Here is an 11,427-nt window from a genome sequence, read left to right on the forward strand (position 1 = left end):
AGGAACCAAGAAAGTTGCAGCAGGTGGGATCAATGCCCAAGGACACAGTGCTGAATCCCCAGGAGTGGTCTGAGGGACAGTCATGCACAGTTTTCTTTCCATACAGTCCAAAAGTGGAGGGGGTGACAGTTTACGGAGTAACCATGCCCCTACGATGAACATCTGCCATGACATGAGGCGATGAGTCAGCTTCCCAGGAGGCCACCTACCTCGGGGATAGTGAATCCCCATGTCAGTCTGCACCCAGCCAGGATGGACAGCGACGCTCAGGATCCCATCTCCTCCATACCCCAAGGATTGGCACTTGGTGAGCATGTTCAGAGCAGCCTGTGGGCAAGACATCATGAGCAGAGACAGCAGTGTGTGCGGAAGGGGAATGAGCCCTACAGGAAATGACCCCAGATCCTGAGGGCAGGGAAGGGAGAGAGAGACAAGCGGGTGAGGACCCTGGTGTAAGCTGCAGTCTCTGATGCTCAATGGGGACAACAAGGTGCTCTCAGGGGCATGGCCATGGGGAAGGGGATGTAGCTGCACTTCGATCAGCCACAGCTACTGCATAGCTTCAGGGGGGCTGTGACAGCTGAGTACAAGTTAGAGCAGTGCTGAGGCTGCTCTAGGTTTTGCATGATCAAGGGGTGGCAGAGGGAAGTGTAAATGTGGCATCGATTCTCCTTTCTTTTCCCCCAAGCTTTCACCAGGGGCAGAAGAGGATCTGCTCCCCTCCATTTAAAGCTAGTGATGGTCTCTCAACTGGGTGTATTTGCCCCTAGGAAGGGCTATAATTAATAGCTCCGTAGTGGTTCTCCCCTGTCTGTGCTGAGACTGGCTAGTGTAGTTCTGAGGAGCCCCATGCGCCTCCCAGTGTGGGGATTTCCCTGATGGGATACACACCATGGAAGGTTCCTCACTGAGGGGAAATCCGGGAGCTGACCTGAATTCCAGGCAGCTGAACAACAGCTGGTCCCCCCTGGCACAGCAGTGGAAGCTAGAAGTGCTGGGCAGGAGGGCAGGGAACATGGGTAAAGCACTGAGTGACACTGAGCACGTCCTGTACCTTGCTGCAGCGATAGGCGATAACTTGGCCCACATGCCAGATTAAGACATTCTGGATGGAGCCGCCCTCACTGGACATGTTGACAATGGCCGCCTTGCTACAGCTCAGCCCTTTCTGGTTGCTTCCCTGGGCAGCCTTCTTCAGCAAGGGCAGGAACGCCTGGGCAGTGGGGAGAAAAGAGCACCCCAGGGTCAGCTTAGGAGAAAGGAACCCGGGTTGTGAGGCAGTGGCACCGGAACACAGCAGGCCAAGGGGCCGTAGCCCTCCCACTTTTGAAAGTGGACAGGTCTGGCTCAGCCACTTTTTGCCACAGACCCAATCCCCTGTTTGTCCTCTTCTCCCTCAGGTCCTGCCCTCTGGCCCGGCCGGAAGCTGGAGCCTGGCCGGGTAAGAGTGGACCGGGGAGTGATGGACCCTCCACCTGCTTGTAGCAGGGAGAGGCAAGAACTGCCATAGGTCTCTGTCCATACCCTGCTGCTCCTCGCACTTCTCCTGTGGCTGGGCCCCGCTGCGGCGTGTGCTCCTGCAGCGACCCTGCGGTCTGTCACCCCACCGCTGGCACCCAGGAGTTCGAGGTATGTGTCCCTGCCTGCAAGTGCTGGGAATGGGGCTGCTGGAGGGGAGGAGAATAAGGGCCACTGGGATGCGAGGAGGTGCTGGGAAGCAGAAAGACAGTCCCTCAGGGAGGTAGGGCTGTGCCTAGCTGAAACTGGGATGAAGACTGGATGACCGGAAAGTCCAGTCAGCAGGACAGTGGGGACCCGGAGGGCTCCCTACTTGCCCTGCTTCTGCACAGCTGCCAGAAGTGGCTACCAGGTTCCTGCAACCCCTAGGCACCCTGGGCAGCCAGGGAGACTCCATGAACTGCCCCCGCCCAAGTGACAACTCCACAGCTCCCATTGGGCAGGATATTGGATAAACTATTTCATAATGAGGGTGGTAACCCATTCCAGTGCTTCATCTAGGAAGGTGGTGGAATCTCCTTCCCTAGATGTTTTTAATGCCCGGCTTGACAAAGCCCTGGCTGGGACATGGTTTAGTTGGGGTTGGTCCTGCTTTGAGCAGGGGATGGGACTAGATGCCCTCCTGAGATCTCTTCCAACCCTTATATTCTATGATTCTATGGTCCTCACAGGAGCCTTAGTGACCAGGACAGCGCAGGGAGCGGGCAGGCTCCGGCAGGGGAAAGCAGCCAGGTCATGTGTGACTCAGGCTCAGTGCAGTTCTGCTGGGAGCAGGCTGGGAAGGAGAAGAGAGCACAGAGGGTCAACTGGAGGCCCAGGCACAGGAGCTGTGGACAGGAATCCTGTAGGGGTAGCCAGGTGCCTGCAGCAGACCCTGGGCTGGGGAAAAGGCCACAAGTGAGAAGCTGAACTTGTGTTAAATGGTTTGATTTGGAAGGGAAGGGAATGGAGCACAAGGACCTCAGAGCAGCCAGTCTTGGCCATTCTGCCCCATGGACCCAAATGTGACACACGCCCCCCTGCTTCATACCTCTACACCCCGTTATGAACAGCCAGAGAGTCAGTGCCGGGAGCGCATTGCTGAGTTCTCCACCTCTCACCTGCTCCACAGGACCGGCTTAGATCCAGCTGCCACTCCAGCTACACAAACCCTGCTGCTACACTGCTCTAACAGCCTTCGTCAGCGGGGCCTCTCCAGCCTGACAGCCCGCGGCGTCCCTGCCGCACACTGCCCTGTGCTCCGACACGGCTTCCTTTCCTTCCCCTGCCTCTTCACCAAGGAAACGAGACGAGAGCTCCAAGGGAACCGGAGCAGAGATCAGAGTGAGTCCGAGAGCTGCCCCTGCAGCTGTATGACAGGTTCTCGGCTTGCCTGCCATCCCTCAGGCCCAGTAGCCGCCACTGCTGGGAAGCATAGAGAAAACAACTGTGCCCTCGCACACTGAGCTCAGCCACAACTGCACTCAGTCACAGAAAGTTAGCCTGTCCTGTGATCACACCTAGGAAGCGGCTGGGCCTGCTGCTGGGAAGGAAAAGGTAGAAAGGGAGAAGGGACCAGAGATGCTGGGAAACAGGAGACCAGGCGTGGCATGTTGTAGGAAATTTTTTGCAGTGCCCAGAACTGCCCTGCCCAAAACTCTGCCCCCCCAAGACTCCCCCCAACCTGCCCAAGGCTCTGGGAGGGAGTTTGGATGAGGGAGGAGGTCTGGGGTGCAGCCTTAGGCTGGGGCAGGGGACTGGGGTGCAGGGTTGCAGGGCCTCTGGGAGGGAGTTTTGGGAATGGGAGCGGTGCAGAGGGATGAGGTGCAGGCGTGAAGGCTGTGGCTGTAGATGAGGGGTTTGGGGTATGAGAGGGGCTCAGGGCAAAGAGGAGGAGTGTGGGGTGAGGGCTCTGGCTGAGACTGGGATAAGGTGTTTGGGGTGTGGAGGGGCTCAGGGTTTGGCCAGATAGTTGAGGATGCGGTGGGGGTGAAAGCTCTGGCTGGGGTGTTGGCTCTGGGGTGGGGCAGAGCTTGAGAGATGAGTTTTGGATGCAGCAGGCTGCTCCAGGACAGGGCCATGAGAGGAGGACTCCCCCACCTTTCCCTGCCAGCAGCAGCAAGCTCTGGGGGAGGGCCCCCTTTCCTGCCCCACCTGCGCAGCGCACACAGTCACTGTAGCCTCATTGGGGGGGAGGGATGGGGCTGCCTCTTGCATGGGGCAGGAGCGGAGATTGCAGGTGGGGGGGAGGGGGCTGTGCTGGTGGAGGGTCGTGCCAGAAAGGGAAGGGTCTGAGGGGGAAAGGGCAGGCTCAGAGTCCAGTTGCCCGGGCAGTGGGACTTTGTGGGGCGCGTAGGACCCTGCGGCAGGCAGTTGCTGCAGGGAGGCAACTGCAGCTGCACAGAGAAGAGACAGTCAGGGATGCTCTGCTCGCGGCAGAAAGGGTGTCGGGGGCAGCAAGTTGAGCCGTGGGACACTTGGGGGAGACATGGGGCCACAGGTGGAGGGGGACACCCGGCCCCACATATTGCTGGAGCTGGGCCCCTGGCTCTGAATATTGCCGGGGCCCGGGCTCCACATGGGTATGGAACTCACTGCCTATGCATGAGACTGAAGCTAACCAGCAACAGATGCTGTTTGCACAGGGGGGCCCCTTTCCATCATGCTTGCTAACGATTCCACTGGGGACTATTTGTCACAGAGAAAGGATACACTGGAAACTATCACCACCTCATCCCACGGGAGCCTGAATTTCTGCTGGAAAAGTTCCCTGGGCCCCTCAGTGAGACAGGCTCCTAGGGGAGGCCAGTGTGGCCGTTTTTATAACATGCCTGGGTCTGTGCATCGCATGGCTCTTCCCCTGGCTCTCTCGGGAGCGTCACAACACCTAGGCCGCTTGTGGATCTGAAACTCCAGGCCCATTTCTCAGGTGGGATGGGCTCTGCCCCCACCCCGGGGCCCTGCCTGGATTGGCTCATTGACCCCTTAACCAGATCCCTTAACCCCAGTGCAGCTGGCAACCTGCCCTCTGTCGAGGCCCTTACCTGGCTCACCAGCAGGGTCCCCGTCACGTTGGTTGCATACACCAGGGACATGTTCTCCGGTGTCTCAGACTCTAGTGTGCTCAGCTTCAACACCCCAGCATTGTTTATCAACAGATTGAGCCCCGAGCCTTTCAGATGCTCCTCAACTCTGGTTGCTGCCGCCTTGATGCTGGCTGGGTCTGTAGCTTCTATAGAGACAGAGCAGGGGGTTCACGTGCATGATTCCTCCTCCCTCATGTCACCCCACAGCACAACCCTCTCCCAGGCACCAAGGGGCTTCTTCCAGCCGGAATGAGAGGTAGGAGAGGGGGTGGAAGTTGGAGGGGGGGGGAAGTTGCTGGGGCAACAATAGGAAAGGATAATGATAATAAATAATAATAATGTTATTTTGACAATCTTAGTAGGAGATTTTTAAAAACCTCAATTTATTGAAATTAGTGAATATTTCATATGTGTGCAGTTGATCTACATTAGACAAAGAACTGGAATGATCTAAAACTATTTTTGAATGCATTCTAGGTGAGAGAACTGATCAGCTGGATGCGTGAATCTCCATCCCAGAGGTGGGACTGCATGACAGAGCTGCCCAGGTGTGATTGTTACATGAGGGACCTGGCATGTGGTGGCCCTGGAGCTTTCCCAGCCCACCCAGGGCTGTCCAACCTCTGTAGGGCTCCCCACTCACACCCACCTTTTCTGGGGCTGGATAAGGAGTCAGTGGACTCCGAGTGATTATTGACTCCGGTCCTATTCTCCCCACTGAGACCTGGAGGGCAAGGAACGGGGCTATGGAGGGGGACAGGGAACAACATAATCCAGGAAAGAGAACTTCAACTCTGGGTCCAGGGCAGGGCACCCACCTAGCGCAACGATCACCAGGTTTGGATGCCTGGACACCAAGTTCTTCAATTGCTGGAAAAGAATAAAGTCAATGATTATTGAGGGAGCCACCACCCCTGGGGATGGCCAGGCTGGGCAGAATCCAGCTCCCTGCTGCTACCTGGGGCCAAGCCAATATCTTATTGCGTTGACTCTGCAAAGCCCCCACGTGCAGCATCCAGCTCTGGCTTTCCCGGTCTGTAGGAGGCATCTGTCTGTCTCCTGAGCATTTAAAACACCACCATCTAACTCAGTGTGATCAAGTCAGGGACACAAACCCTTCCCTGTCAGTAACACACCTGTGCTCTCTGCCCTCTCCCTGCATGCGCTCTGGGAGTCTGTGATGCTGGGGGCTGGTCAGGGCACAGCGACTGCAAGGAGCAGCTGGGACATTGTGAATGAGGACCCTGGAGAGGAGCAGGGCACTGGGGGGCAGGAAGCAGGTTTAGGAATTATATGGGGATGGGGGGCAGGAGTGAGGCTGAGTGGTGCAGAAGACAGGGATGGGTTTGGGGGCAGCTCCCCTAAGATGGGGCAGTTGTGGGGAGGAGGAGTCCTCACTCAGGAGCCAGGGGAAGGGAGTGTGGCAGTGTTGCCAGCTCTCGTGAACTGGTTGTGAGTGAGGGTTTTGGCGACGACACGAGAAGGAACTCTGGTTCTGCAGTTTCTCAGGGTGGGCATGTGGGCAGAGATCAGTGCAAGAGCCTCGGGGCGGAGGACACAGAGCAGCCCTGCCTCTATGTCAGCCTGGCCCTAGAGCAGACAGAGGGTCTGGGGCAGTGGCAGACAAGGGAAGTGGGAGTCGGGGAAGTGGTGCCGTGGAGGCTGAGCAGAGAAGTGATGCTGCTGGGTCAGGACAGCCATAGGAAATGGATAGCAGTTCCCCTGTGTGAGGGGGAAGGAGGCTGGAGACGGGGAGTGGAGTTGCCATCGGAGCAGCCAGGGAGTGCCGTGCATTTTGTGCGCATTAAAGATTGACTTTTCCACCTGAAATGATCCACGCACACATTCACAGAGGACTAGAGGGGAGTTACAAAGTCACAGGACAGACTAAAAAAGTGATTTTGTAAAAAGTATCATGATTTTGGGGTCAGACACATGATTGTGTCTCTCCTGAGGCTGGCAGTACCGGGTATGTTTCCACTGCAATCACAAGTTGTACAAGCCAGCTTGTGATTGCACAGGGCAGCACAGCATGGGGAGGAGGTGAGCAGTCCTCAGTGTTAAAAGAACAGGTTAAGAACTATTTAGAAAAGCTGGACGTGCACAAGTCCATGGGTCCAGATATAATGCATCCAAGGGTGCTGAGAGAGTTGGCTGTACAGGCTGTACAAGCCAGCCCGGAACCCCTGGGGAATTACTCAAGGGCTGGCCTGTGCTGCCGCATCCTCACTGCTCTGGGACTTGAGCTACCTCTGTTAAAGCTAGCTCAGGCGTAGCTACAACCCTCAGCCTGGAGCTGTGTCTGCAGTCACCTCTCCTGCGGTACAATTGCTTCCCAGGAGCTGAAGGCTTTCTTCAGATTCCTCTCCCTCCCCACCACATGTACAAGCTAACTCCATCTCCAACCATCGCCCCCGTTCTCACCTGCGCTCGTTCTCTCATACTCGTGTCCGGCAGGCTCGCAAAGACCCACGTCGGAAGGGTTTGATTTCCCCAGTAATGTGCTTGACGACTCCAGGCCGATTCCCCGATTGGCCCCACAGTCACCAGAACGCTGCGGATAATTTAAAGCAGCCATGGTTCCTCGCTGCCTGCGCCCCAGCGAGTTCTGGCACCCCTCCACTTCCCCTGCACCTGGTTATATAAAGCTAGCGCTTGGAACGAGCCTCTGCGTCCAATCAAAGGAATGAGGACAGAAAAATAAAGACAGCAAGAGAGAACCTGTAATTTGTATATTTGTTACCCACACAAGACTCATAGGAATATTCAGGGTGGCAGAGGCCTCAGGAGTCATCTAGTCCACCCCAAGCTCAAAGCAGGACCAATCACCCAACTAAATCATCAGTCCAGAGCCTGTAAAAGCAGGCCTTTAAAATCCTCTATGGAATGAAAACAACCGACCACCTCCCCTAGTAACCCATTTCCAGTGTTTCAACCACCCTCTCTAGTGAAAATAGTGTTTCCTTATATGCCAGCCTAACCCCCCTACTGCAATTTGAGACATTGCTTCTTTCTGTCTCTGCCCAACTCGAGATAAAGCTGAGCTCCATCCCTCTGGAAACCCCCTTCAGGTAGTTGAAGGCTGCTATCAAGATCCCCCCTCAGCTCTTCTCTCCTCCAGACAAATAAGCCCAGATCCCTCAGCCCTCTCTTCATAAGTCATATGCCTAGTCCCATAATCATTTTCCTTTCCCTCCGCTGGAATCTCAACCAATTCTCCACATCCCTTCTGTAGTGAGGGGACCAAAACTGGACACAGTACTTCCAGGTGTGGCCTCAACCAGTGTCGAATAGAGGGGAATAATCACTATTCCCCCTAACTAGCTGAGGCAATGCTCCTACTAATTACACCCCAATATGCTGTTGGCCCTCTGGCAACAAGAAAATTCACACCTTTCTCCAAAATCATCCAGGAACCTCCCCGAATCACCACACATTTTCAAAGAATAATGCCCAGTGGGCTCTGCAATCACATCAGCCACTCCCAGCACCCTGGATGCATTATATCTGGACCCATGGACTTGTGCACGTCCCAGCTTTTCTAAATATTCTTAACATTTCTTCAACAGCTGAGGACTGCTCCACACTCCTCCCCAGCTGTGCGCCCAGTGCAGTCATTTGGGGAGCGACCTTATTGTGAAGACAGAGAGGCAAAAAAGCATTGAATACAATTAGCTTTTTCCACACCATCGTCACGTAGTTCCTCCCATTCAGTAATGGTCTCAGTGAACAGTTTGGTTGTTTTGGTTACTAAAAGTTATTGAAGATTTGGGTCAGGAACCTTTGAAGTGTTTCTCCCTTATTGTGTGAAAGGGCAGAACAACTGTACTCAGCAAGGCTCTGAAGTAAGAGTCACCACAACCATGATCTGTTTTCAAGCTGGGCAGTGGTGTTGGAAACAAAACAGGGAGAAACTGGTGGGTGATAGAAGCATGTGCTTGGAAAATGGGATTTTGCTAGACAGAAATTCTATGTGATGGTTAATTTTCTGTAACAAAGTGACGATATAGACTGGCGTTGAACTGAGAAGGGCGAACTCTGGTAAGGACGAGATCTTGCATTGTAGAGCCAAATGGACAGTGGCCAGGGCCTGTACCCCAGCCCTGCTAGAGCCTTGTAGTACATTGAACACGTGCAAGGAGGCAAGGTATGTTATTGGCAAAGGCATCTCTTCCACAATCCAAGGTGCACCTCCCCTGAGGGACTGGAGACAGACCTGACTGAGTCAAGCCCATAGCTTGGAATTTCAACTAAACTACTAAAACAAAACCCTTGAGTGGGTATAGATGGGAACAAAGGGGCATATTGTCCACTGGCCATGAACACAAGCTGGTGAGGAAACTGAGACTAAAGTCTACTGAACGCAAGATACTGGGGAGTCGTGTTTACGTAAATTCACTAAGGACACGGTTGAGTTATTGTTGTCATGTTTTTCCCACTGAATGCTCTGTTCATTTGTCTTATCTCCAGACTCAGTGCCTGCAAGAAGGCTGCAGTATGCCTGTAAGGCAGTGTCATTTAATTCTGATGAATATGTAAAGGCCAAGAGTCAAAGGTGTTAAACAGTAACTGTATGTCAACATTAAACAGTTGTAAACAAAGGTCAGTGTTTTGGTCCCCAGACGACCTTAGCCAGCGTATACAATGACAAACACCAGTAAACAATCCTTTAAAAACCCTTAATCAGAGAAGAAAGGAGGAAAAAGCCGTTCTATCAATTTGAATTGTAAAATATGAAGATCAGCTTTTATTTAACAACATTCCTTGTTCTCTTTCCTTTTTCTGGAGGGAAATTTTATTAGGAAAGAATCCCCCTCCCCCCCCACGTCGTATTTGACATTGTGTAGATGGTGTCATCTGCCTGGAGTGGCTCACAGTTGTGAGTGCCAATCTCAGGTCAACGCTGTCAGAAAACAAAGGCAAGACACCCAATTGGTGATTCACGCAAGCCATAACAAATGTGCATCTCCAGGAACACTCTAACCAGTCTTACCATGGAGTCCCGACAGTCCCTAGACTCCAGGCTACCTTGCCATCCAGACGAATTGAATCGTTTAGGTTAAAATAACCTTTTTGTCAAGAATCAACCACATCAGGTTTCTCCCATCAACAGATGTTGAATCTGAATTTTGGCTAGTGTTATGGCTCCCGCCACTGAAGCACTTCCGACCAGAAAAGATCCTACTAGGTTCTTGTCCCAATTCAGATTACAGGGTCCAAGAACTCAGAAGAAGTTCTATAGTCGGACGGCCCGGACTCTCGGGTGCTCGACAAAAACATTCGCATTAGGACATTACCAAATTGATAAAAGCTTTAACTAGAAAGTAACACAAGAATAATAAGTGCTGAAACTTATGATTGCAAAACAGTAAAGGAATCCAGAACTATGGTCACATTCCTATTTTACCCAACATACCCCACCCTTCCTTGAGGACACCCGGTAAGGAGGTAATGGGCAGCCTCAACTCTCTGGCATGCCGATATACACAATGGTCTCTGGCTTCCCCAATGGTTAGAATTGTTGAGTGGTTCAACTGTACTGCAACAAGCTCCCGTGAAAGGGACAGGTGGAATATAGGTAGATAGAAAGATAGTCTAGAGATTAAAGAAGAACAACAGAAAAGAAAAAAAAGCTCCCTAAGATATACCTACATATGTTCAGGATCTATAAATATCATGCAATTCAGGCCCAACCTCTAAGACCCCATCTTTATTTCGTCCTAAAAATGTATAGGTTACTATCTCTATACGGTTAGGGATTAATACTCTTACTCTTTGCATATTAATAAGGATTCTCACTCAAAAACTCGCCACCTAGGCTCTCTTGCATTTCCAGGTTTTGTAGGTGTACCCTGAGTTACCAACCAGTGCAGATGCCGAGAATTACACCTATTCAGTTTGTGGTGTAATTCCTCCCCTTCGTACCACAAATTCAGGGACCAACTTTCTGTCTACTCATGTTGCTGCTTTTTGTGCTGACTACCTCTAACTGTCAACCTTTTAGCTATATATGCTGATCATGATGTCCGGTAGGCTTCTTTCTAGCATTTTAGCACTATTTTATATATAAATTATTAGGAACACGTATCATATGCTCAACATATCCCTAATTTCATAAGGAATTAATACTCATAACATATAAAGAATCATATATGAAATGGATTAACTTCCAAAAGAGAAACATTATTTTATATGTCGGCTGGAATTAGTAATATATATATAGCTTAGCAAAGTATCCTAACTGGGTTACCCATCCCTCTTTGGTGGGTGATACTAAAGAACCATCACGGAGGACAGATAGTTCATAGTGCGGGAATAGGACGCTATTTCTTGATTTATCTTATCATGGGCATTATAGAGGCAGGGCCGGTGCAACCATTTTAGGCGAACTAGGCGTTGCGCTAGGGCCAAGATTTGGGGGCTCCAAAAAAGGAGCCCCCATAATTTTTTTTAAATTGGTTGAGCACCTGCTGCAAAGACAGAGAGGGAGTCCTGAGCTCTGGCGCATGCCGCTACCCAGGGTTTTCCTGATCAGGTGCGCCGCCGCAGCAGCCAGCAGCCAGGTGTAGCACGGTGCCGCCGCGGCAGCCAGCAAGCCCGGGATTTCCCTGGTCAGGGCGCCCCAGCGCCACCCAGCAACCCAAGGGGTCTCCTGCCCAGGAAATCCCCCGGCTGCTGGCTGCCGCGGAGGCGCTATAACCCTGGTCAGGCGCTGCCATGAGCGGCAGCTGCAGCCCAGGGTGTCCCTGGGTCAGGGCGCCGCTGCGGCAGCTGGCAGCACTCAGGTTGTTCCCTGGGTCAAGGCACAGCCGCGGCAGCTGCGCAGCCCAGGAAGCCCCCCTGG

The 11,427-nt window shown here is 52.8% G+C and overlaps 1 protein-coding gene across 1 annotated transcript; it reads right to left on the reverse strand.

Moving 5' to 3' along the window:
- Positions 1–130: 130 nt before the first annotated feature.
- Positions 131–7,161, reverse strand: LOC116833738 (uncharacterized). Its single transcript, XM_075073831.1, has 6 exons — positions 7,008–7,161; positions 5,402–5,497; positions 4,542–4,729; positions 1,055–1,213; positions 210–327; positions 131–162 (listed from the first exon to the last, which is right to left on the reverse strand). The coding sequence occupies exons 1-6, from the start codon at positions 7,159–7,161 to the stop codon at positions 131–133; spliced, it is 747 nt and encodes a 248-aa protein (XP_074929932.1).
- Between the last annotated feature and the right edge of the window lie 4,266 nt (positions 7,162–11,427).

Source organism: Chelonoidis abingdonii, chromosome 19 (assembly GCF_003597395.2).
Source record: "Chelonoidis abingdonii isolate Lonesome George chromosome 19, CheloAbing_2.0, whole genome shotgun sequence".
NCBI classification, from domain to species: Eukaryota; Metazoa; Chordata; order Testudines; family Testudinidae; genus Chelonoidis; species Chelonoidis abingdonii.